This window comes from Lathamus discolor, chromosome 9 (genome assembly GCF_037157495.1).
Source record: "Lathamus discolor isolate bLatDis1 chromosome 9, bLatDis1.hap1, whole genome shotgun sequence".
NCBI lineage: Eukaryota > Metazoa > Chordata > Aves > Psittaciformes > Psittacidae > Lathamus > Lathamus discolor.
The window spans coordinates 12,501,837-12,529,478 of NC_088892.1; the positions used below are offsets into that span (position 1 = coordinate 12,501,837).

A 27,642-nucleotide genomic window follows, 5' to 3' on the forward strand; every position below is an offset into this window, starting at 1 on the left:
GGGGCTGTGGGACAGCTGGGGGCACCGAAGGCGCTCCCGGGAGCTTCATTAAAGCTCCGCTTCTCGTCAGCGGCGGCTGTACAAGCAGGAGCCGCTGCCTGTGACTGATTCCTTGGAGAGGAAAAAATCAATCCTTGCCCTTGACTCTGTTCTCCCCGCTCAGCGCTGCCGGCGGGGAGGGTTAGAGCGGGGTGCTCCGAGCGCTGGACTGGGATGAGCCTCTCGCACCCTTCGCACGGCTCCGCGCACACCCGCGCCCCGGGGCCTCCCCGGTGCGCCCCAGGGCCTCCCCGGTGCTCCCTGCCGCCGCCGCGCGGTGTCGCCATCGCACCGGAGAGCGCGGCGGGTGCCCCGCACCGCGCACTGGGCACCCCCGTCCCCGCCCCGGGCAGGGCGGTGGCAGCGCCGGCGGAGGGGGCGGCGGGAGCCCCCCGGGACAGGGACGGGGCTGCTCCGCCCCGCGGCGCGGCGGCCCCGGGGGCTGCCGTCGGGCCGGCGGAGAGGAGGAGCGCTGGCGGCAGCGGGCAGAGGCGCGCATGGAGCGGCCGGGGAGCAACGGGAGCTGCCCGGGCTGCCGGCTGGAGGGGGGTCCGTCGGCGCGGGCCGCCACCGGGCTCGCCGCCGTGCTCATCTTCACCATCGTGGTGGACGTCCTGGGCAACGCGCTGGTCATCCTCTCGGTGCTGAGGAACAAGAAGCTCCGCAACGCCGGTGAGCGCGGGGCGGGCGGGGGGCGGCGGCGGGCGGAGCAGAGCGGAGCGGTCCCGCTCCGTGCCCCGGGCTCCACCGGCCCGACCCCTTTCGGCAGCGCTCTCGGGAGCCGCGAGTGACACCGACCCCTGTCCTCGGCACCGGAGCGGTGAGGGGCATCGCCCCGGGTGGAGGGTGGCGATGAGCCTGGGCAGCACCGCTCGTCTCCTCGCCCCGGTGACGCGTTGCCGGCTCGCTGTCTGTCTGTCCCGCACCGCTGCTTCTGTCCTCCAACTTCTCGGAACTTCTGTCTCCCAAAGGCAGCTGCAGATCGAGGAGCCGAACTCCTGACGAGACCCAGGTATAACCCTTTTCCTTCCCCGGCAGCCAGGAAGGAAAACCCCAGGTGCCGGAGGCAGGTGTAGAGCGGCTCAGATTTTTTAAGACGAGCCTATTACGATGCCGAGCACTTGCTTTTCTGTCCCAGCCTGGCGTATGTCTTAGCGTTTTCATCTTAAAGCTGATGTGCTTTCGATGACCAAGTGAAAGCAGAGTGAAGATCTTCCATGGTTTTTCCATGGGTAATCTGACAGTCTATTTTGGAGCCTTATGTATTGACCCCCCATATGAATTAATCTAGGAAAATTAAGTTAATATTGACCATTTTTAAGAATACTGTATTTTTTGAGAGGGTGATTTTTTTTTCTTCAAAGTCTTGTTATGTTAGCAAAGAAGGAACACTTCATATAAATTTTAGCAAAGAAATAGCACCAGATATAAATTGCTCTGTAAGGAGTTTCAAGTAGTCTGTGTAGGGCTGTTTAAAACATGCTGCAGAGTGTGTTTTGTTAAGGACTACACTGCTGTCTGCTTTTACAGTGAAAGACATAAAACGACCTTTAGTTTTATAGCTTGTAAAAGGGTTTTAATGAAATATCTCCAGCACTTACAATGTGTAAGGCAAAGTAGTAAGTGTTTTGGAGGTGATGATCTTTCTTCTTTCTCTCTCAGTCCTCTGTAAATACGGAGTAATTCAACAGAGTGCAGTAAATGTAGCTGATGGGCAAGACTGAAGGGACAATTTCCCCTCTGTGCTTTTAGAATTTGATTGACTTATTAACGATAGCACAGAAATGGCCATTGGCTTGGGCAGGTGCTGGATACAGCAATCTCGATCAGTGAGGTTGTCCTTTAACTGATATACGAAATGCAGTAGAATTCACAATACCCAAATGTGCTGTACTGGGTTTATGAGAACTTTAATGTAATTGGGAAAGGTATTTTCCATTCTGTTCAGCTTTGCTTTAAAATGTGCATGCTGTGAGCTTGTCATCAGTAGTTCTAGGAAAGAAAAAAAATACCCTTCCCTTCTCCCCAAGATAGTTTGTGGTTTATATTATCTGGTTGGTTGAGCAGCAAGCAGATTTGAAACTATTTAACAGTTTTTATCACCTTTCAAATTGTCAATCACTTAAATGCATTTCACACCTTATGCGTGCTTCCACTGTGAGTTGAGCTGAAGTTCTGCAAAAGTGGAAAAAGAACAGCTTTCTCTTGAAGAGACTGTGGAGGTGTTTTGCCAGTCTTAGTCCATGTCAGTAGCCTGTTGTCTGCTCCACATAGAAACTGTTGGGATGTATGGGTAAACCCAACAAAAGTGAAATGTTTGTGAATCTCCCTGATTGAGGGGAGATGTCTCTCACTGCACACAGGACACTCAAGTCCTGTGTTTCAAATCTGCTTGCTGCCCAACCAACCGGATGGGATGGGGCTGTTGGTCCATCTCTGCAGTACTTGGCATGCTTCAGCACCTCTGCACAGCTGTAGCTGCAATGGGCAGAGTGTGTCAGCGTGGCTGACAGGCAGGGTCTCACAAGGGGTGCCCTCACTGGGGTGGTCAGCTGCCTGTAGAACATAGGCAGTTGCCTGGAGCTGGGTGATGCTGTGGGCAGGGAAATCCAGGATCACTGAAAGCCCCAGGCTCTCTCCATGGTGGACAATTCACATCCGCAGTCGGTTGTTCAGTCAGTCATGCTGGAGAACTGCTGATGTTAAGCTTTCCTGCAGTAACACCCAGCTGCCTGGACACTCAGAGCTGCTCATATGGTCCAGAAGCTCCAAACAATGCTCCAGGCTTTGGTCTATATGTCCACAGTGCAGGACATTTAGATGGTTGTGGGTGAAGGGTGTGGGGAATAGCTCTGCTTCTCTGGCAGGAGAGTTTTCTGTATGACTTTATGTGAGGCAGGCGAGAAGGGGTGAACTTTTCTGGCAGCTAAAAGCCTTCACAAACCTGGGCACGCTGCTGTCCCTGTACTGGTGGAGTTTGAAAGCAAGGATCATGACCAGCCGAAGGCTGCTGGCATGGCTGAGTCCACAGCTTTTCATTTGTAGGTCCTGCTGGCTTTACAAGTGTGAGACTCCGCACTAAAACTTCATGTTTCAAGGAGTTAACCTGCTTTTTGGGCAGATACTGTGGAAGCTCTCCTAAACTTGCCCCAAATGTAGGCATACAGCCCAAACCTGCATTCCCTCAAAAACCATATTTCCCACCGGCGCCCTTTTCCTCATGGAAACATCCCTCTGGAGAGCCAAAGCCTCTGTGAGGTCAGGCAGCGCAGGTATAACTCTAATGAGGTCACCAGCTCAACTGGCTTTTAATCCTCTGGGTATACACTATACACTGATGCTTGCACAGCACTGGGGATTTTGTTCTTAGACTGTCACACTGCCCAAAGTCAAGCTTCACACACAAGTCTGCCTGGATTATGTCAACACAGTTACCTTTGTCAGCCGAATGCATGCTCTTAGAAGAAATACTGGATTGGTTTGACATGCCCTCCAGCCAGAAAACTGTGTTGACTAGCACTGATTGTGTTTCCATCTGCAAATACTGTCCGTTCCCTGGCTCTGCTGGGAACACAGGCAAGGAGCACAGCCTGCACTTCCCAGGTCAGACCATTTCCCCTCAGAAAATACTGGCACAACACTGAGTTTTTGTTTGCTTGAGTGGGATTTTTTTATATATTTTTCCAAGACCTCTGGAACTTCCTGGCTGGGATGTGTTTCTGTTCATTTTCCTTTTAATTCCTTTTTAAAGTCAGCGTTAGTGTTCTGATGAGCTCCTTCACACTCTGACGTGCAGGTTTCATAGTTGCAGGTGTAAAAAGTGCTTAGCAGACAGTGTTTGGTATCTTTCCCACTTGCTGCTCAGAGAATTTAGTTATCCTGAGATATGTCACCCTTACTGCAAAGGCAAATAGTAATACTTACACTTTATGCATCTTCTGTATCAGGGTAATTTCACTGCACTTTTTTAGCATCAAGCCTATTAATATACTGTTGGTTTTTTTCCTGATATACCTATTGCCATTATTTTATGTATACGTATCTTTAGCTTTCTTTATTAAATGTGTTGATTTCCAGCTACTAATTTTATAGTTGATTTTCTACTTGCTATATATTTTAATTCTTTTTTAATTTGGTTCTTGTCTTAAAAAAAATATTTTAAACGAAGGAAGCCTTTATTTTTATATAGTATTGCTTTTTGGGGTGGAAAGGAGGGCTCTACTAAGGCATCTTTAAGCATCTCCCAGTAAGCATTGTCACATTTCCTTGTATTTAGGCGTTTTCTTTTATTTTTCTGTCTGATTGTTTCTAGTTTTGGGAAACTGACCTTTTAGAGGTGTTGTGTTGGACCATGTTCCGTTTAGTTATCCCAAACGCAGTTGAAAGCTGTGATTGGTTTTCTTCCAGCTACTGCAGAATTTCATCATCCTAGAAAGCTTTCTGTTGTATGTAGGTGTGTTGAGATTATTTTAATTTTACTTTTTTTTAGCACCACAAACCTTGTAGCATCTGCCACAACCCTGAAATTACATCTTTTATTTCTGTGCGTTGCAGGCAGATGCTTCAGGAACTGCTCATCTGTTCTGCTGATTCATTTATCTATAGCAAACTCCCACCAGTGCTTCTGATTTACTCAGCCTCTCACCCTCTGAGTGTCAGGGACTCTGCAGCAGGTATCTTGGTTTCTGGTAGGGTCAGTTGTAGGAAACATGCTGGTTGTTGATGAAACTGTTTGAAGGTTGTGGGATCCTGGGGGATGCTAGAGCTGCACCCCCTTCCCTGTTCCCTGGTCCCCTAATGTAGAAGGGTGCACTTGGCAGCCGCTTGCTCTTCCGTAGGGATAGATGCTTGTGACATCATATGGGTGAGCTGCTGACAAACTGTCTTGCTGTTGCTTCTCTGCTGTTGGTGGGGAATAATCCGTGACAGTGTTTGCTTTTAGCTCTGTTACTGACTCACTCATGTGGACAATGATGAATTTGCTGTATCAAGCTGGCTGCCAGTGAGGCTCCCTCTGCCATCAACAGTGGGAACCTTAAATACAGCAAATAGGGCTGCACCAGAGAAGCTGGTCTGGGGCTTGGTGTGGCAATTGTATGGGCTGTATATGTGGTTGCTGCAGAGAAGCTGTTGGAAGTGGTCTGCTGGGAGAGCAGCAGGGGTGTACCTGAGTGCACCCCATGGGCTTGAGGAGCAAAGGAGCACGGCTGCAGGTGGGGACGTGTCAATCTCTCACTGCGTCCCTGCATCCTCCCCCTGTCCCTGTGACTTTGTAGGTGAATGCTGTAGCAAGGCCACCGGCCACAGGAGGTGGGAGAAGCAGGAGTGACAGTGGGGTAAAACCTGTGAGAAAATTCAGTTGGATGAAGGTAAACTGTAAGCTTTAAGTGTAATAGCAGCGTAAAGTGAAGGACGGTCTTAAACTGTTTTTTTCCAGAAGGTGATCTGTGTAGTGAGGTACACAGGAATGGCATTTTGCTTGGTCCATGTCACAGCCACAGGGTGCAGCCCCATGGCTGAGCTGATTTGGAGAGGTCTCTGACAGCATTACCTTCATGTGCTCCAGATTTGGCAGAGGTTCATGATGGGCTCCCATCCAGACCCTTGTGCATCTCCTCCCAGTAGTGCTGTGCTGGTCTCCTCCTGGGTGCCCACAGTGCTGAGGAGGTGCTCAGAGCTGCCATCCTGCTTGGAACAGAATTCATGGCCCCATGTGATGCTGTTCCCATGCTGTGCTCTGTGAGCTCTGGAGGAAGCAGCAGCTCATTTGGGCGTGAGCAGCTCGTAAGTTTATTTTGGAGTGCAGTAGCTTCAGAAATATTCCTCATGCAGCTCCATAGGAGATATCAAGGGGATTCCATCTCATCAACTGTGTCAAGTCAAAGCCACCAATTTTTAGGGCTGCTTTCTTATTTTATTTTTTTCCAAAAAAACCCCCCAAACCCCCCCAAAAAACCACAAACAAACAAACAAACAAACAAAAAAAAAAAAAACAAAAAACCCCACCAAAAACCAACCCTCTTTCAGTTCATGTAGATGGGAATTATTTTAGGAGTTTTGGCTCTCACTTTGTGAAACTGTGGAACTTCCAGCAGGAATTTCTACTCCCCTGCTCCCACACTGTGGTTTTTAGGCCAACCCCTGTGTGGAGCACAACACCCTAAATTGTGGATGTTTAATCCCTTCCAAGTCCATCTCACAGCAGAGAGCAGGGGTGGAGGAGGATGGGACCATCCTTTGGGCTGGTTGGCATGGGAAAGCTGTGCCACAGTCCCAGGATACTCCTGTCCTCAACAGCCCTGGTCTGACGGGATTGTTCTTTGTGAAAGATGTAGAACGAAACCCATGGCATCACATTCTCATGTTTAACTATTCTCATTCCCAGAAGCTGGAGTGAGGATCAGTGAGTCCTTGTCTTCTGAGACCGTCCACTTGATGCTTTCTTTTGAGAGACCTCAGATCTTGCCTTGTTGAACAATCCCCAGCATCACCTTCAGAAGTGATGTTGACAAAAGCTGTGATGGCTGTGGGGGACTGAGGTCCAGCAGCCCAGAGGCCAACCTGCCCTGATTTCCTGCTTGTCCTTTGACTTAAATGCAACACTCATGACGGCATAGATGAATTTTGGGCACAAGTGAGCTGAATGCGAGAGCTGCTGGGGAATGAAAGCGTCACAGCAGTGGATCCCAGGCCAGCATAAAAAGATTCAGGTATAGAAGGGTTCAGCGAGGCCCAGAGCAGGAGGATGCACAAAAGGTGAGAAAGGGGAGAAGTAGGAATGGTGGTGGAGTGGTGAGAATCTGTCCACAGAAGGAGGAGTAGTGGTAGGATGTGCCAAGCACAGCCAAAGTGAACAAAGGCTGGTGGTAGGATGCTCAGACTAAGTTGGGGACATCAGGGGAGGCATGTGGGGCTCCAGTCTGTGTCCTGAGTTTACAGTGAGGCAGGGATGACTGCAGTGGCACTTCCCCCATGCTGCTGTGGGTTTCCAAGTAAAACCTAGTGTTGTTCTTGGCTGCTTCCTAGGAAAATGGATTATACTACACTCAAAATATTCACTCCTGGATTCAATAACATTGCAAAAATAACTGAAATGTATTTCTTTCAGAACCTGATGATACTGCATGGCAGTGCTGTCAGTTTATCTGCCTGCATTGCTAATCATGGACTCCAAAGACAATGTCCATGCAACTCATTGCTCTTTTAAACAGAAGGTAGCTTTGGCCCCATGATCTCTGAGGACAAGGCTGCTTCTTCCATGCTCATCCATGGGAGTTTCTGTAGGGAAGATAGAAGTGTGGTGTGAGGACTTGAAGAAAAAGGAATGTGCAGTGGGAGAAGCAAGGACTTGTTCAGTGGGAGGCTGTCAAGCTAATCTCTGCCTTCAAACTGGCAGGCCTTCCTGCAGAAAGCTATCACAGACAGCATTAGTGCAAAGAGGAGCAGCAGGACTCACAGCTCTGTGCTGTTCTAGACAAGATGCAACCTTGCAGCTCCCACAGGTATCTGCTTGCATTTCTTGTTGTGCTGCATCTGTGTGCCCAGGGCACAGAGCAGAGCATTCCTGCGTGTGCCAGCTGTGCCCCTGCACAACACTCTGTGTTTTAAGGGTTCAACAAACTCAGCCTATTGCAAGGTGCCCTGTTTCAGGGCACTTCTCACTCAGGTTGAGAGTGGACTGAACACCTAAGGATATGCGGTGGTCTTCTGGTCCTTCAGAGACACACCAGCTTTACCCTTAGAGGAAAACAGAAGTTCTCAGGCAATGCTGTTCCTGACAAACGCTGACCAGCCAATTCTTAATGACCTAGGACCTTGTTGGGGACTTCAGAGGGCTCTGTTTTCCAGAGGACAACTGCAGTGAACAAAGCATTCCTGGCCTGATCTAGATTAGCATTGAAAGGTGAGGTGATGCTGTCTGCCACCACCCAGCTAAGGACTTCTAAAAGGCAAGTCTGGACAGAGGAGCTGGGAACTGACTTGAGGAAAGACCTAGGTGGGAAAACTAGGGTTTATTGTGCAAGGCAATGAGGGAGTAAAACTGGCTTGCCCTGCCTAATTAGGTCAGTGGACTAATTAGCTAATGGGAGAAGCCTTCCCAGTGTGGACATGCTATCAGAAGCGATTAATTAAAAGTCGTGCTAAATCCCAAGCTAGACAAAGTCTTTGAGATTAGAGTGAGGGCAAGAAATAACCACTGCATGAACTCCAGCGTTGTGTCCCTTGGCAGACCCACAGCCTTCTCCATGAAGCCTTTAAAATAATAAATGTGCTTTTGAATAAATTATACAGATATGGACACAGCAGCGTGCAAGCAACAAACGAGGCTTGCGAGGCGCTAGGCTGTTTCAGCCTTCATGTGGCAGGATCTGTTCTTCCTTACTGGTGTTTTGATTGCAGTTCTCTCATTTGTTATTTCTTTTTTTGAGACAAATTTCTCCCAGGAGAGTCTGGATTTCTTCTGGTTGATCATTAGCTTTACAGAACCAGTTGCTGCTGCTGGAAACTGTTCCTATTGCTGTGACAAACCAGCCTTTCACAGCTTTTTGTTACCTTTGAGAGTGATTCTTTTGCCCATTTGCAACAAACGTGGAAAGATACTCACTTTTCCTCCCATGTTAAGAAAAACGATCAAACTCGGATAATTTTTTCCTGGAATATGATCCTTGTTTATAACCAACCTTTCCATTTTCCTTCAGTTCCTAGCAATCAACAAAACTGTGCTATGAAGAGTTGACTAACATAGCAAGTTGTGATCCCCCTTTTCCAGCTCCTATTGTGCTCATAATTATGTGGGCAGAAGCTTCTCCTGTTTGAGTGCTGCTGGACAGCGTGCCACCACTGCCCTGGCTCCCACAGAGGTGACATGAGCGTGTCAGGCCTCTGCTCTCACTGATTTATGGTAGATGCTACTTTGTAATGGACCCCCGAGTAGATTTTACCCTACAGTTTAATACGCATGTGGGATACTCGGCAAAGGGTGTGCACCCATGTGTGTATCTCACTGATGAGGTTTGCTTGTGAAGGTTTTAATGGCTTGCACTCGCAGAAGATGAAAGCTGGCAGAGCAGTGGCTACTGTGAAGGTAGTTTTGGTGTTAAAGGCAGGGTGGTTGTGCTGCAAAGTTGTGCACTGTGGTCTGTGCTTATTGCCATATGGCTGCAGGACTTAGGAGAAACCCCAGTGTTGTCAGGGTCCTTAACTGCAATGCTGGTGAGCTGCTGGGCCGAGTCCTTAGCCATAAGCTGTCCTCAGCTGTGGCAAAATCCACCCTCCCCAAACTGGGGGGAGGGATACAGCACATCAATGAAGAGGAATTACTGAGCAGCCTTTTGTCTGGCTTAGCTTTCTGCTGTGGACATCTAAGACAAGTTCATTTTGAAATAGATAGCTGGCCAGTTCTTCTGCGCTGTGTCACCCAAGAATAGCACTTATTTATGTAAAGAAGAGACAGAGAAGCCAATTCCTGCAAAGCATTAATTTTGTGCATGTCCTTCAATACACCCTTAATTCTCTAATTCTGCTGAAGATGTTCTTTCACTGGGGAAAACAGGGAGAGATGGGAAAGGTGCTGTGTATGGGGCATCTAAATGTGTTTGATTGCTGACTGGACGTTGAAAATGCCAGCGTGGATGGGCGCCTGACAGTGTACTGCACTTCTATCTTTGGAAAGTGAGCAGCACTTTTTGTTCCAATGAGTCTGTTTTAACTCTTAGACTTTTGTCAAAGTGGGGTTCTCAGTGTGTGCTGCATCCTTCTTAAAGTAACTGGGAGGGATTCGACTTGGCAGCCCACTAAGCATTGTAAGTAACTGTTGGCGCAGCTGCATTTGTTGTAGCATCCTGGCTGCAATATCTTTAGCAGAGCATGAATGTGTTTCCCTTTGCATTAGAGGAACAGATGGTTGTCTTGAGCTCAAGCGCTGGTGCTTTAATTATAATAATTCTGATAGTAATGCAGTTAGAGTGGATGCTGGTCCCAGGACATGACCATCCCTGCTGTTATCACTTACACTGGTCTTGCAGGGAGGAGATGGCCCTGCATGTGTATGCAGACTTGAATGTCTGTGCTGTAATGCAAAGATAAATACTTTTCAATCGTGCTGGAATGCTAATATGGAGAAGACTTCTGATGTGGCACCTTTTGTCCTGCTGACTGGTGCTGACTTCAAAGGAGGTGAGATATCTGCTGAAGTGGCCTTGAAATGGAACAGAAATAGCAGCAGGGGAAAATGGAGTGGAAGTTCCCTGAAAAGCTGGTGAAAGAACAGCCTGAAGCTGAAATGTCATTCAGTTGCAAAAGAGATGAAAGCAGCTTTTCCTTGAATACAGCCTCTTTCTTATACCTCCACCTATGATCTCTGTGGCTGTGTATTAGTCAGAAATGGTTTTCAACTTCCTAATGTGGGGGGTGTGAATAGTTAATAAGCTCTTTTGCTGTCTTTCTGGGCAGGTGGGAATAAAACCCAATGCCATTGATATCCCTGCCATAAGACTGAGTCTGGCAGCTCTTATTCTTCACACTTGGAAAAGTAAGGCAGAAGGTGTGATTTCTTTAGCATGGTGATGAGCTGTGCACTGTAGCAGGAGCATTCTTTCCAGGGGACTGCAGCTGGACAAATACATTGCAGACCCACTATGTGCTTTCTCTGTCTGAGACAAGGAGATTTAGAGCTGTGGTACCCAGAAGAAGACAATATGTGTTTGTGTCCATTTGTCCTAGTTTTGGCTGGGGTAGAGTTAATTTTCTTCCTAGTAGCTGGTGTAGTGCTGTGTGATTTGTGCAGAGAACAGTGCTGATTGCAGCTCCCACTGAGGCAGGGGGAGTGAGCAAGCGGCTGTGTGGTATGTAGCTGCCTGTCAGGTTAAGCCATGACACCATCCCATCATCTGGTTTTCTTTATTTCTCTCAGAGATGACTGGTTTGCATTGTAACAGATGCATCGGGGATAATGCTTCTTCCTCTTGAGTACTGCTGGTGGTAGGATGTGAGACCAATAGATCAGCTGTCTGTGGAGCTATGTTTTGACCTCGCATTGTGTTAGTTTCTCTGCTGCATTTATTCTCTCCCTATTTAAAATTGGTTTTGCTTTTAAGTGCTTCTCCAAGCTGTGGGATGCTACTGGCACTCAGAAATTCTCCAGTTCCACCACATGAACACAATTCTTCTGCATTCTCTACCAAGTGTTTTATAATTCATTATTTCAGTAACACCTACATCTTCAAACATTTGTGGATTGTTTAAACATATTAACTATGAATTCAGGGCATACTTGTCTGCTAATGCATCAGATCTGTTCCTCATGCCTCTTGTGTTTTCCCTGTCTTCATCACAATAATGCTGTATTAATTACTTCAGTGATTAACAATGTCTGCCTACAGTTGTGTTGGGAGTATCTTGGGAAGTAAGATAGCTAAAATTCAAAGCAGGACAATGCAATTTTGGTATGGAATATAAAAGTGCTGCAAAGTTATACCTGTGCCTGATAAAGCACCTCTGTTTCAAAAGCTGCTCTGAGCTTTTCTCTTCCATCCGAGTAGTAAATGACCTGCATTAAAACAGTTTAGGTGAGCAACAAAACAAGTCTATACAGAAGCAGCAAAAGGAAAGAAATAGAACAAAATGAGTCCAGAATTACTTTGTGAAGCAGCTTGAAGCCTCATAACTTCAGATCTGTGTTCTGAATCATTGGGCAGAAAAAAAAACACCTTTGTCCATGCGAATGGATTAGGATAGGCTTTAAAATGAAAGGGTGACATGAAGTCTGGTGCTTGGTTGCTTGGGTTTTCTTTGTGATAGGGACATTTTCTTTTGGGGTCACCTTTCCTATCATCCTCTCAGTCCACCCTTTCCAGTGATGCTTTCTTGGAAGTGGGCCAGGACAGTTTCACCCTGGGAAGCCATGTGAAGCCAATAAGCAGCATTTTGTGACCCTGGAAAATATGGAAAACATTTATTCTTTTCTGCCAGTCTTCTCCTTCCTTTTCCTTAATCTCCGAACACTTCCATGCATAATCTCACATATAATTATAACCACATATGAGTATAATGCTTAGTAACTTTATTAATTAATATTTATTTGTTCATATGATTTTCATTCTCTCTCACTTAGATTAAAAAATGGATTTTTATTTGCCTCTGTTCAAAGTCAAGAATGTAGTGTGCATTAAAAAAACAGACAAAACCAACCCTTTTTCTGTATGGGGAAAAAAACATATCCCAATCACAACCATGTTCAAGTCTTCCTAAGTATTTAATAGTAATCATATTTAAGGGGTGAAACTTTTGGAGTTTTAACTGAGAGCTACACAACCTTTCTAGGTAGCTGTGGAAGGGAAAGATCTGGGGGTTGGGGGAGTGTGTGTGTCTACTTTGCAGTCCAGCTCTGGATGTCTGTTTTGCAGAACTGTACCTGGGGAGGTTTAGGTGGCTGGAAAGGTATAACATGAGGGACTGTGCATTGCATCCTCCCCATGCCCCTTTGCCAGTCCCATCTGCTCAGCCTGTGGGCAGGGGCTGTGCGTGGGTGTTGCTTTGCCTGTGCACTCCTATACCAACACAAGTGACTACCACATGCTTTGCATTCTTACCAAATTTGCCACTTCTATTAAAAGTGACTCTGGCAGGCCATGTATTTGTATAAACAGCTTCCTTAAAGACTGAAGGGATGCATGCTTTACAGTGTTGCTCTGAGTGAGTGGAGATGAGCCTTCAAAGCTGGCTTGTGCTGACAGGCACAGCCAACCAAGATGTTTGAGCTGAACAGCAGAGTTCTTACATGCTGACTCTTATCAGATGCTTTATTGAAATGTGAAAGTTAAAGAAAGAAAGAATTATTACATCTGTAGGATACCAATACATCATCCTAGCTTATGTCTTTATCTAATTAAGCTTTTGATTTAGATCGTAATCTTTCACACCATTCAGAAAACTTCCCTGAACAAGGGTCAGGAAAGACTATGGAAAGCTGAGCACTTGTTGACTGTGGCAACCCAGTCTTCTACAATCTTATTCCTCATCTAATTAGCAAAGCAAGATAACCAGAGGGTAACATTTAATATAAAATCATAGATGCAACCCATCTGTGCAAGTTTTAACAGAGCAGGTTGTAAATCAAGCAATGCCTCTTTACTTACATGTGGCTTCATTTCCTGCTCTGAGTAGATAAAAGGAGTATAACAGGGAGCAGGTATTACTCAAGTCAACTTTACACATTCTTGGCTATGATGCTTCCCTTGGGAATGTTTCCTTCTCCAAAGGGCCAAATCAGAACTGCCATCCTGAAAATGATGCCCAATTAATGGAAATATTAGGAGAGAGAGCAGCATGTGTTCCTTAAAGAACTGTAGCAACTGTGGAGAACAAAACAACTGAACTGGCTTCCTGGGGATATATTTAAGAATTGAAACGTGAAGTAACCTCAGAGGAGTTGGTTGTACAGCTGTGTACATTATCAGTGGTGCAGTATGGTTTTGCTCAGCATCCAACACCTTCAAGCCAAAACTTTGGGACAGTTTTTGTAAGAAAAATACATCGTAATTACACAGTTGTTAAAAAAAGTACAACTTCCTGTCAGAAGCATATCTGGCCAAATTGTAAAGGCTTTTTTCTCTCCTTCCATGGCTAGTTTTGTTTAAGACTCGCTTTGCAAACAAAGCCGATAAGGCCAGGCTATTTTACTTCAGAAAGTGAAGGAAGATCCTGCAGATTTATCAGCAAGGCTGGAGGTATTTTATTAACACCACCATGGGGGAAGCCTGATTCTGATTTATCTGCAGAAGTTTCACAGTTTGGCAGTGCTGCCTGGGAAGCTTCCTCTTGCTTTTCAAATGGCTGGATATTAGGATCAGCCTGAGTAGAAAGCTTTGCTCAGGTGTGAACTTCAACTAGAGATTACCTGTGAAATTTCTTTAGATCCTAATGGACGCATATAAATCTTAGTTTGGAAGAAACCAGTTGCTACTGATCAGTGTAGTTAGTGTTTTAATTCACATATCTGTTCTGAATAGAACTTTTCCAAAAGCTTCTGTCTAAATTTAAATGGACTGTTTATAGTAACCACCCAGTAATACAACATACTGAAGCAAAATGTGCTGAGCATACGAAACAAGCAGGGTTATTAAGCCATAAATAAATCATTGGTTCAAATCAACTTGCAGTAACGATAGTGCCCACTTAAAGAAAATGTACCGGGTAATTCAAAGTGTTTCAGAATTAATAATAATAATGAAATTCTTAATCACCAGGAGGCAATGTTTCTTTTCTCTTGCAGCCAAAGAAACCTTAGCAATGCAGGATTTCTACTTGTCTAGATGCAACCCTCTAATTTCTCCCTAGCACTCATATTGGAAATGTGAAGTTGTACCTAATTTTCCGCTCTGCTTGAATGGGAAAGTTAAAGAAAGATACAAGTTGGGCTTTTTTTTTTTTTTTTTTTTTTTAGGAAGAGAATGCTTTGACTCTTAATTTCTCTTATATAAGGAATTACCACGTCCACATTTGGGTCTTGGAATTGGAATTGTTTGGAATTGGAACAAAAAGTCAAAATTCGCTGAAGACTAAAGAAGGTTGATTCTGGCTTCTCAAAACACTTTGTTACTGCTGAAACAGGAAAAACATGTAAATGTGCATATAAGGCAAAATTGAATATCTGCATACGGGTAAGTTGAGATGAAGTAAGCAGAAGCACATTTACCTATCAAGCTAATTCATTTAGTTATTTGATGCTGAAAACTGTCCAAATATCAAAAAAAAGTTTCCGATGAAGGTTTTGGATTTTGGTGCTGCAATATTTTCTTCACTTGCTGGGGGACAACTGCTTTGAAAACACATGTTCCTAACTGCCCCACACAGTTGGGAAGGGGACCTGGGCATCTGAGTGTTTGTCTTCCAGTTCTGCCCTTGGGGTCACAGTTTCTTCAGCCTGTAGGCAACCGTGCCTTGGGGTTGCAAAGCTCACCCATGGGAGGAGTGTCGAGCTGGGATTTGGCAGGAAACACAGAAGTGATCTTTTTTGTCTTGTGTTATGTTTTGTACAAGAAATCATTCTATAAATGATGGAGGTTTTGCTTTAGACAAGAAGTACATCACATCTGGGTAACCAGGTTGTCTTCAAGTATGGGTGGCTTCATCCACCAGTTATTTGTGCTGTTTTTCTCTCGTGGGAGCCTCGTGCCTGGTGCAGCTCTCACCCAGGCAGCATGGTTATGGCTTTCTCAGGGATCACTGAGCTAACTTAAGCTTAAATGATGCAGGATTATCCTGGAGGAGACTTGTACAGATCTGTCAGCTTTGCAAGCATGTATTTGCTGTGAACACATCCTAAATATTTCCTGGCCACCATTCAACCATGGGCTCCTAAAGCATCAGCTTGTGCCAGGCACAGCATCTTCCCTCTTTGCTTCGCTTCAGCCACTGCTTTCTGCCATATTTTCTCCTCCAGTTAGCTAACTTGCCAAGTGAAAGCTTTGTGCATCAACTGTCTTGGGAGATTTTTCTTACCGATTCACTGTAGTAGCGTTTGAAAATGAACTCTCCTATTAGAAAAGCTGCTATGTTTTATTAGTGCTATATAGGACTCTGGTGTGCTTGGGTGTGTGTCGGGGAGGAGTGCTCCCTTAAGGCACATTATCTCCCTGTTGCACAATACATGTTTTCTTGAACTTTTCTGTCAAGCAGGTCCTTCTGGCAGCTGTTGGCAATGGGGCAGGGAAGCAGATGAATCTCAGGTCTGCTTTTAATGTGGCAGTTCTCATGTTGAGTATGTGCATCAACCCCTTCGTCTCCATGAGGTATGAGAGAGCATTACCACAACAGACATGTCTGGCGTAATTCATTGTGGTAAATAGTGATCTTATTTACCTGACTTTCTGAACACTTCTTGTTTCCAGTGGCACTCAGGAAGTCCAAGCCATTATTTATATAGAGAGCTGAAAACACTGGGTGCTGAACCAAAAGAAAAACAGTCAAAATGTAAGCTTTCTACAGTTTGCCCAAGACACCATATATTGTGACTCTTGCTTTAGTGCTTTGTGTTACTCCTGGGGAAGACTGTTATTTATTATATTGAAAATAACTACTTGAATTCATCCATTGTAGATGTATACAAGTATGTTCCAAATCAGGAGGGAGAATTTAAAGTTACTTAAGGAGTAAGTACTTTTCTGCAGGCTTGTGTTTTTTGGGGGGGTTTGCTTTGTGGTGCTTAATGCACTTAATCCCCCTAAAACTTGAAAACCAGACAGGTCATGCCTTGGGATGAATGAGGCAGAGTTTGAAGAATAGAAAAGCACTAGAAATAACTTAACTTACTATGTTACCTGCAACCCCCTGTTAAATACATCCTTCAAAACCATCTTTAAAGCGATGATGTTCCAGCAGCATTTAGAGCTCTTATGCTTGCTTTTAGTACCCCAGGATCAGCCCTGTTGGGAGTGTCACAAGTAGGGGAAAAAAAAAAAGGTGAAAGAGGATTTACTCTTGAGACTTGTCAGTTCTGAGAAGGGAAGTACCAAGCGGGTGGGTTTGCCTACAGCAATATCAGGTTTGCCACCACCCTTCATTTTCATTTTCCTTTGCTTAAAAACAGGAGAAAGCAGTGAGAGAGAGAGGTAGAAATGAGAAGAGAGGAGTGGTAAGGATATGAAGGGTTCCCTGGGCTGTGGGATGGAGATTTATGGGTCCCATAGTAGGACTTATGTTTGCAAATGTTTTTCTGCTTTTCCTAGTGAGAAGCAATAGTCCAATTCTGTTCTCTTTAAGAGAAGGATCATTTATGCTCTCAGCATGGATGCTACTTCCAAGTTTCCACATCCTTTCAGTACCTCAACAATCCCTTGTGAAGACAGTGTTGGATTTTTTTCCAGATGAGGTTGTGACTGTGTATCTCTGGGAAATGAGTGTAAGTAAGTAATCATTCACATGATACAGTGTGCCAGAGTTGAAATCTGTATAATTCTCTAAAAGACTGCATAAGCCATTAGCTACAGAGTTGAAGAATTTTGTGGCTTTTAACCTGGACTTTAATGTCTAGTTTTGTCTTGGCTATCGTGTGGGTAATTCACATTATGTCATTCAAGTTGTCAGAATAATCTCCAGAGTATTGGTAAATTCTGGATTCTGTTTTGCCCTCTGTTAGGGATTGGAAGAGTTCCTGGATAGTTAATCATAATTATCGTAGTGTCATTTTTTTGAGCTTTTGAATTATGTTCTCTCAATATGTGACTGTTGCAGCAGCTGCAAATACTCATGTGCACACAAGACCTGTGGAAAGAAATGTGTAAATGATCAGGAGATCACCCTTAAGTAGAGCTTTTCTTCCCTGGATTTTAAATAGCATCAGCAGAACTGTTACCTTCCAACATGTTTTCACTCTTTTACATAATACAGAGAAGAATCAGCTTCGCCTTCATTTACAACAAAACCCTGTGCATGGATACTAATCCCATTAAATCCCAACATCATCTTTTTAAACCATTTGCTTATTGCAGGAGAATGTCTACATGAGGGAGGGTAAATACTTAGAGAAGAAAAAAGCTTGAAGCTAATGGGTGTGTGATATGGATGCATCACCCACAAACATGCTGTAGGATGTACTATGGTGACATAAGGCACAAACTATTTTTCTCATCATGTGCCCAAAGGCTCTGAACCTGACACTTGAAAGAAATGGCAAGCTTGGGTTTGTTTTCAGAGGGCTTGTTCCCTGCAGTCTCTGACATGTTACCCTGGCTCAGGGCCGCCTGTTGTGAACTCTAAATGTTGTGTTCTAAACTCCAGCTTTGCCTATGGGGAACTGAAGGAGTGTATGCTACTTCTCCTTGCAGAGGTTACAGTGATTCAGTGAGAACTGACTTTGGCTTCCCATGACATGACAATCTGAGGGGGAAAAAGCCATTATGAAACCTGGCTTAAATGGCTAATGTGAAATGCAGATGTGTCATTTCACATTGCCCCAGTGTCCACAGAGGAAGGGCTGAGCCTTCTGCTGCTGCCATGGGTCTTACCTTTTTCTTTGAAAGTGTCAAAAGCAGAAACCAAGTTGCACTTTTGGGTCCCTAGAGGGAGCGCGCAGTGCCTCATCCCTGTGGCTTCCCCAGCGTTCCCCTCAGTCTTTGTTCCCTTCCTCCTTGTTTTTCTATTCCTTCAGCCCAACATTATATGCAGAGAACAGGGAGAGAAGTGGAGGTGGTATTGTTTTCTTTCTTCCATCTCAGCAGTCTAGAGCTATCCCAGTAGGGTGGGAGCACCATACTCCCGCTGGCATATCCATCACAGCATGAATTTGAGGGTGGCTTCTGAATTTGAAATGAACTAGCAGCAGCTCTAAGCATCGTCCTGAATGTCCTACTCTTGCTCCTGTGTTTTCTCTATTCGTTAAATTCAGCCTCATGTTAGACAGGGTGTTGTCTTGCTGGCTTTGTAGCAGGAAGGCAATGCAGTAGGAAAGGACATTTTACTCATCAGTTTCCTCTGCTTTCATCTGTGATACCAGTCTTTGGTGTCACATCTGTGAGTACTGCAAGAGAGTAGGAAATCTACCCAGTTGTGTTGCTGTAGGTGCTGAGTTCATCCTAGCAGTAGTGTTTGTCTCAGGCTTTTTCTCACTTAAAACCCTTATGTCATCTTCTTGTTATTCTTGAGTGTGTTTCCTTCTGCCCTACTTTGTGTCCCAAGAATGAAAAGTTAGCGATTGACATTAAGGGTTTTACAGATAACTGCTTATTTTTATTACTTCCTGCAGGAAGAGTCTGAGAGGAAAGATGCTCAAAGGTTGAGAGGAAAGATGTGCCAAGCTGCAGTTCTGCCTGAGAGGGCATTCTGCTTCCAGCCAATTCTTTTGCTAAATATTCTTTCCCAGCTTTCATTTAAGAATATGACCATTTAATACTGGAAGAAAATATAGCCTCCTGTTCTTACTCTTAGGTTGTCCCCTATTGGCTGTCAAACTTGTGACACTTCTGAAGTGTTGAGATGCGTGTGTTTGTGTTTCCTTCCAGGGATCAGGCAGTGGTTGGACTGCATGTCCTCAAATGAGCACAAGATGGTCATGTGCTACAGTAGAAATCCTTGCTGGTGAAAAGTGAAGTCATTTATTTCCTGTTAGTTTTGCAAAACCCAATTCTTTTGTGTTATAAGGAAGACTAAAATAGTGGTTTTGACATCTTCAGAAAAGAAGGTTTCCATTTAAAACTTTCTTGGAAACAGAAACACTTCAGTTTTATCAAGAAAGTATAAACGAGCCTGAGATCTCAGTGAAATATTCTGCTCCTGTTTTCTTCATTCATAAATTTCTCCTTGGTTGATGCACTGGAAGTTATGTTTTTTGAACTACTGAAAAGCAAAGCCAAATGCTCTTGTTCCAGACAGGAAGTTGTTTGTACAACCTGTGTACTGGAGCGTGCTAAGCAATCAGAAAGCATGTGAGAAAAGAGCAGCTCAACTCGTTGTCAACCCTCCCATTTTCAGGTTTTTTTAATTACAGAGTTTCTCTAGTTTCTTGGATGGAATAACACAGATCCAGATTCAACAAGCAGTCTGCCTTCAGTGCACTGATAAATTGTTCTTCATTTTCTGGAATAGGTTAATTTCATTTAGGTAAGGCAAGGCAAAAGGAACAGGCTTTTTGGGGCATTGCCAAGTAAGAAGATTAAGTCAGCATGAAATCCATTAGTGAATTGATTTATCTACTTTGGCCAACACCATTTCAGCCTCTTTGTCTTGCCTTTTTTCTCTCTTGGGTGGTAATTTAAGTAATTCACAATCTTGCATTACATAGTGGTTGCTCTGCTTAAAACTAGGTTTACTGCTCTCTGAATGTTTTTTAAGCAGATTTAATTCAGTTTTATCTTTTTCATGGCAACTTTTTCTTCTTCTGTGAATGTACCAGTTCTTTGAAAACTCATGTGAGGTTGTTTCTGGGAATATGCAATCCTAATTGTTGTAGGCTACTGCAGAACATGCCTGCAATGAAGTTGCCCCTTAATTGCACAAGTATACGTGTCCATTATTATTCAGTGTCAGCTCTGACCTTTCTTTCAGAAGCCCTGTTCCTAGTCTTCATAGTTGGCCTTCCTGTAGTTGTCTCACAAGTCTTTGTTTTTCCTCATTTTAGTTTCCTACTGATTAGAGGACTGGAGCCTTGTGAGCAACGGTTATGGTGTCAGTTGAAGTCAACCTCTGACGGACACTTTTTCTGCCTTTGGTGTATTTATAATATGTCTGTCTTTTGTGGATTCTTTGCTGATTTTCTAGTCTTAGATTTTGCAAGTTCTATCAAGAAACATGTAACAAGCAGTATTGTGATGTTACATCTAATTTTCTTGGTCTTTAGTGTAATTCATACAGAATCACAGAATCCCAAGGGTTGGAAGGGACCTAAAAAGATCATCTAGTCCAACCCCCCTGCAAGAGCAGGGTAACCTACAGTACATCACACAGGAACTTGTCCAGGCGGGCCTTGAATATCTCCAGTGTAGGAGACTCCACAACCCCCCTGGGCAACCTGTTCCAGTGCTCTGTCACTCTTACAGTAAAGAAGTTCTTCCTGATGTTAACGTGGAACTTCCTATGCTCCAGTTTACACCCATTGCCCCTTGTCCTATCACTGGATATCACTGAAAAAAGCCTAGCTCCATCATCCTGACACCTACCCTTTACATATTTGTAAACATTGATGAGGTCACCCCTCAGTCTCCTCTTCTCCAAGCTAAAGAGACCCAGCTCCCTCAGCCTCTCCTCATAAGGGAGATGTTCCACTCCCTTAATCATCTTTGTGGCTCTGCGCTGGACTCCTTCAAGCAATTCCCTGTCCTTCTTGAATTGAGGGGCCCAGAACTGGACGCAATATTCCAGATGCGGCCTCACCAAGGCTGAGTAGAGGGGGAGGAGAACCTCTCTTGACCTACTAACCACTCCCTTTCTAATGCACCCTAAGATGCCATTTGCCTTCTTGGCCACAAGAGCACATTGCTGGCTCATGGTCATCCTCCTATCCACCAGGACCCCCAGGTCCCTTTCTCGTTCACTACTTTCCAGCAGGTCAACCCCCAACCTGTACTGGTACATGGGGTTGTTCTTCCCCAGATGCAAGACTCTACACTTGCCCTTGTTAAATTTCATCAAGTTTCTCCCCGCCCAACTCTCCAGCCTGTCCAGGTCTCGCTGAATGGCAGCACAGTCCTCTGGTGTGTCAGCCACTCCTCCCAGTTTTGTGTCATCAGCAAACTTGCTGAGGGTGCACTCAGTTCCCTCATCCAGGTCATTGATGAAAATATTAAACAGCACCGGTCCCAGCACCGACCCCTGAGGAACTCCACTAGTCACAGACCTCCAGCTAGATTCTGCGCCATTGACCACAACTCTCTGCCTTCTTCCTTTCAACCAGTTCTCGATCCACCTCACTACTTGATCGTCAAGCCCACACTTCCTTAGCTTATCTATGAGGATGCTGTGGGAGACAGTATCAAATGCCTTACTGAAATCAAGAAAACTACATCTACCGCTCTACCATCATCCCTCCACCTAGTCACTTCCTCATAGAAGGCTATAAGGTTGGTCATACATGACTTCCCCCTCATAAAACCATGTTGGCTGTTCTTAATGACCCCCTCATCCTTGATATGCCTAGTGATGGAGTCAAGAATAAGTTGTTCCATCACCTTTCCAGGGATGGAGGTAAGGCTGACCGGTCTATAATTACCCGGGTCCTCCTTCTTGCCCTTCTTATAGATTGGTGTGACCTTTGCCATCCGCCAATCCTCAGGCACCTCGCCCATTTCCCACGACTTACCAAAGATGATGGAAAGTGGCCTAGCAATGACCTCCGCCAGCTCCCTCAGCACCCGTGGGTGCATTCCATCCGGACCCATCGATTTACAGATGTCCAGATTGCATAGCTGATCCCTAACCCAATCCTCATCTACCAAAGCAAACTCCTCCTCTGTCCTGACTCCTTCTGGGGCTATAGAAATCCGGGGCCCTCGGGGAGAGTCTGCAGGAGTAAAGACAGAGGCAAAGAAGGCATTCAGCACCTCTGCCTTCTTTATATCCTCTGTCTCCAGGGTACCCACTTCGTTCAGCAGTGGGCCTATATTGCCTCTTGTGTTAGTTTTATTTGCTATGTATTTGAAGAAGCCCTTTCTATTGTCTTTAACCCGACTAGCAAGATTGAGTTCCAAGGAGGCCTTAGCTGTCCTAATTGCCTCCCTACATCCTCTAACAACTGTCCTATATTCCTCCCAAGCGGCCAGCCCCTCCTTCCATAATCCATAGATTCTCCTTTTCCACTTGAGTTTGCCCAGCAGCTCCTTGTTTAACCACGCCGGTCTCCTAGATCCCTTACTTGACTTCCTACTCATTGGGACGCTCCGATCCTGAGCTTGGAAGAAGCGGTCCTTGAATGCTAACCAACTATCTTGAGCCCCTTTACCGCCTAGTACACTTTCCCATGAGACTTCCCTTAGCAGTTGACTGAAGAGGCCAAAGTTGGCCCTTCGGAAATCCAGAACTGTGGCTTTGCTAGGTATTCTATTCCTCCCACACAGGATCCTAAACTCCACCATCTCATGGTCACTGCAGCCAAGGCTGCCATTGACCGTCACCACTTCGACCAAACCCTCCTTGTTGGCGAGTACTAAATCTAGCAGCGCTGCTCCCCTAGTTGGTACGTCCACCATTTGCATTAAGAAATTATCATCAATGCACTCGAGGAACCTCCTAGACTGTGAATGACTGGCTGTGTGAGTCTTCCAGCAAATATCGGGGTAATTAAAGTCCCCCACGACGACTAAGGCATGTAGTCGCGAGGCTACTTCCAGTTGCCTGTAGAAAGCCTCATCAACTCCTTCGTCCTGATCAGGAGGTCTGTAATAGACCCCCACAACTGTATCACCCGTGCCAGTCAGCCCCTTGATTCGTACACACAGACATTCCACTTGCTCCTCATCCGACCCCGGACAGAACTCAATACATTCTAGTTGCTCTCTCACGTAAAGAGCCACTCCACCACCTCGCTTTGCTGACCTATCTTTCCTAAAAAGGACATAGCCATCCATGACCACACTCCAGTCATGTGAACTGTCCCACCATGTCTCTGTAATCGCCACTAGATCATAACCTTTAGCCCGCACACAGACTTCTAACTCCTCCTGTTTATTCCCCATGCTGCGTGCATTGGTGTACAGACATTTCAGGGAGCCAGTCCTAGTACCCTTTTTCCCCTGCGGGACAGGGTCTAAAGAGCTATCCTTTCCCACAAGTGAAACAAGAGATTGATAGTCCTCCTTAGCCCGCCATCCTTCAATCCCTAGCATGTTCCTCTTGGGCTTGTCCCCAACAGGCCCAGTTAAATCCCCTCCCCCCTTCCTAACTAGTTTAAAGCCCTGTCAATAAGCCCTGCTAACTCCTGCCCCAAAACCCTTTTTCTTCTCTGGGACTGGTGTATCCCGCCTGTCACCAGCAAACCAGGTGTCCCATACAGCAGCCCGTGACTGAAAAACCCAAACCCCTGCCTTTGGCACCAGTCACGTAGCCATACATTAACCTGCAGAGTCTTCTTATATATCCCTTCACCCTCGCTTGCAACAGGTATGGAGGCAAACAACACTTGCGCTCCAGACCCTTTAACCAGCCGTCCCAGGGCCCTGTAGTCTCTCTTCATTGCCCTTACATTCCTCGTAATAATTTCGTCACTGCCAACCTGAAAAACCAGCAGTGGGTAGTAGTCAGACGGCTGCACCAGTTCAGACAGCTTCTTTTTAACATCTCTAATCCGAGCCCCAGGCAGGCAGCAGACCTCCCTGTGGGGTGGATCCGGTCGACAAATGGGCCCTTCTGTTCCCCTCAGAAGGGAGTCACCCACCACAATTACTCTTCTTTTCTTCTTGGTTGGAGAAGTTCTGAGGTATGGGGGTGAGTGACTAGCCCTGGGTGACTCACTAGATAGATTTGCCTCACCATCTCCATTCACCTGGCCCTGAATTTCCAAGACCTCGTACCTGTTATTCAAGGGCAACTGGGAGGGAGGAAGGGATTGTGAGGGTTTTCGCTTACCTCTCCGAGGAGGAACCTCCCTCCATCCATCCTTGTCCATTAAGCTCTCTCCTTCTGTCTGATGGTAGGAGGGAAGGGGATCCATATCTTGTTGAACCACTTCCCTCTGCCCTTGCCTTAGGGTGTGGTTCCACCAATCTATTTCACTTTCACACTCTCTAATGGCTCTCAACCTTTCTACCTCCTCCCTCAGTTCAGCCACCTGCCTGAGCAGGTCATTTATTTGCTCACAGCGAACACAAGCAGTATCACTGGCTCCCTCCAATACAAGTGCCAGGCTCAGGCATTCGCTGCAGCCAGAGACCTGCACAGCTGCATGTCTGCAGGAAGGCTCAGTCTGGATACCCACATTAGTACTCACTGCAGCTTTCGATCGTGTTGTAACCATGATCTATCTGGTCAATCAATCCGTCTATGTCCCTCAGCACTCCTTCCCCCTCCTGTACTCCAGGCGAGTCCTCTCGATGAGGCGGTTGGAACGCTTCCCTGCCCGCTCGCCTGCCCGCGCGAACTGCCGCGCAAACTGCCTCGACCCTCTGCCTCGACGCTCTCTGTTTGCCGGCTCTGGTCGCCGCGCTCCTGGTCGCCGCGCTCCCTGGGAAGATACGGAAGATACATTAAATGTTGAGCATCAAAATGAAGCCAGTTTTCTCGTCAGCTGCTGCTGTGTCTTGGGAGTACCAACTAATCTGAACTAGACTGAAACTCACCCTGATCTCGCATTTTGTAACAGCTGAATTACCTGGTTTCATGAAAAACTGGAGGACACCCTATATGTTTTCTAATAAGTGTGATCACTCACAATGCCCCTGCTCTGCTGGGGACCAGTTTCCATTGTGTAGAAACTCATTTATTTATTTATTTTAACAAATCATCCAATTTCCTATAAAATGTGTAAAATGTTGTCCTTCAGGAACAAAAATTACTGGGGAAAGGCAGGCAGCGTGATCAGACACACTTTGTTTCTCTAGCAAATCAGGGTGAAAACAAGAGAGATGAGAAGCACTGATACTCTGAGATCTATACCTATGAGGGAAGAGTGTATTCATGTCCAGCTGGCATTGGTAGGTTCTTTTACTGTGAACACCATCTTCATGTGTTGGGAATATCTGTAATTTTTTGTTTACTAGTGAAGATATAGCAGCAGCTCCATATCTAACAGTTTGTTCGTATCTGGAGTCTCCAACCATGCGTCTTTGTTCTTGATATTTCCCTGTCTCCTGAGGAGGATGGTGACAGATCTGTTTTATGTGATTACTGGAATTGACTTGCTGGAAGCTGACATTGCTGTAAATGCTGCCATTATCCCAAAGCAGCCTCTGCATCTGCTTTAGCCCATGCCTGTCTTTCAGGCAGTCTGAGAAACTTGTAGCATTTACCACAACAGTGATTTGCGGTGTCCTATCTTCCATAATTGCCAGATCATATGAGGATTGTGCAGAAATTTCTGATTTAAGAAGCACAAATAAAGTAAATTAAAGAGAATAAGTGTGCTCCTCTCAAAGAATACTCCAAGGTCCGTAGTGCAGCTGTAGCTGCTCCTTCTTTGCAGATGCTTCAGTAGGTATTGCTTCCATGGAGCCACATCCCTTTTGAGTCTCTGCCACACGGGCTTAAATGTTCCCATGCCAAGCGCAGGGAGCAGGGTCCTGCAGTGTGCTGTCCTGTGCATGTGTATCAGGAGCACAGGGGGAATTCTGATCTTTTGATGAAAATTTCGTTGCTTTTGCTCTTAGTACTTCAATATTCTATGCTTGTTCCTTTCCTGAGTAGATATTGCAGTTATATATAGCAATGTCTTGTACAGTTTCTTGCAGTTTTAGTGGCTTCAGTCTTGTTCGCTGTTATGTACTGCTATTGTCATGGCTAGGGTTACAAAGCCACACTGTTGTACATAGACAGCAAAGCTCTTTTGCTCACGTGAGCAAGTGTTCAGTTTTGGGAAGCCAAGAGGTTGTGTGTGAGCTTTTTGTTAAGTGAGACCCACTGGGACATGTGCAAGCCAGCAGGAGCCTAAAGGGGAAATCAAGGCTGGACCTCAGTTCCCGAGGCCATAGCCTCTGGGAACAGGGAATTAGCTTTGGGCTCCAGTTACAAAGAGAGAATTGTATACAGGCTCTGTGTGACCACCTCTGTTCCAAAAAAGGAACCATAAGCCACATCACTGCTTTCTCAGATGCTGATCTATGAGGCCATAGGGAGCTTCTACCTGTGCCAGGAGGAGAACAGCGTATTTGTTCTCACACAGTGTGATTTACAATAGACCTTTCTAATTATCCCCTAGAAATCAGCTGAGGAGTGTTCTCTGGAAGAGATCTTCAGGTGCTTTGCAAACTGGTCCAGGCTGCAAGCATGGAAGTGTTGAAAGTTTGGGAATGGACCATGATCACATTCAATTGCATCCAGCTTCAAGCATGAAACAGTTCCAAGTCAAGTGGAAGCTGAAGGCTGACTGCTGGATGCAGCAATCCAATTTAGGAATTAACCAAGGGCTCTTCTTACTCAGACCATCATTGCTATGAATCCCCAGTGATGTTAACCCACTTAGTTCTGCCCTTTTCCAGGGCCAGCAGCTCCAGACACCTTTAGCAGCAAAACGTGGTTCTGGTACCACGGTGGGGTAGTGACTCCATCGAGTTGCACAAAGAGTGTTGCCTACTGAATTTTACAGTTGCATGTGCTGCAGTTCAGCATTTCATATCTAAACCCCTTGTGGCTTGGGAGACTGGGGGAAACACCAGGACAGGTAAATAGGGCTGTGCTTCTCCCAGTTTTATACTTCTTCTTTTGGTTGTTCTTGCGTATCACAGGCTCCTGAGCGTGCTCTGCACAGGTCTGTTCAAAAGGAAGTGTTCAGTTTGGGAGAACTGCCCAAGAGCCAAAAGGTGAGCACATCAGAATTGTTTGAATTTCTGTTTCTATTCTGCCTTCCACTGCACAACACCCTTGTACTTTTGAACATCAGTGGAGGTAAGGAAGGCCAAACTTCTGCTGTCAGAGTAGGAAACCAAAATATAGAGGCATGCTATGGTTTGCTCATGCTACATGGCAATTGGCTGGGAAAAGTCCTGGCTCATAAAAAGTACGGGTCACTTGTTTGTCCTTACAGTCAGTGCTCGAGTATGAGACTAGGTCTGCCTAATTAAATGCAGAATTATGCAATGTGATCACTTCCTGCCCTCTAAAGAAGTACAGAACAAAACTTGTCAGCACTGCACCCTCATGTTGTGGGATAATCTGGGGTGGGCTGGCTGGTTATGCACTTCATTTAGTTATTTTTTCAGTGTTTATTTTGGGCTTGTTTGAAGCATAATCATCCTGTCCCTCTGGAAATCAGCGTCCTTCAGGCAAAATGTATAACTTGGCTTGCAGGATGCTTTTCATTCCTGAGCATTTCTTGGTAGCTGTTGTGGTACCTCTACAAAATCAACTTCAGGTGTGACTCGTGTAAGGCTTGTGCTCTCATGTTCCCTCCTGGCAATCTCAGCAGCCTTCCTGGCTGAAACCACTGCCTGTTGGTATAGAAAATTTGGGAGTGCTGATGCTTTGGGA

General features: G+C 45.6%; 1 protein-coding gene across 1 annotated transcript in view; it reads left to right on the forward strand.

The window, feature by feature from the left end:
* The first annotated feature begins 458 nt into the window (after positions 1-458).
* Positions 459-27,642, forward strand: part of GPR50 (G protein-coupled receptor 50) — a 38,918-nt gene continuing 11,734 nt past the window's right edge. The window contains exon 1 of the mRNA XM_065689785.1: positions 459-711. Within this exon, the coding sequence (XP_065545857.1) occupies positions 537-711 (175 nt within the window). The 5' untranslated portion in view covers positions 459-536. The remainder of the gene's footprint in view (positions 712-27,642) is intronic.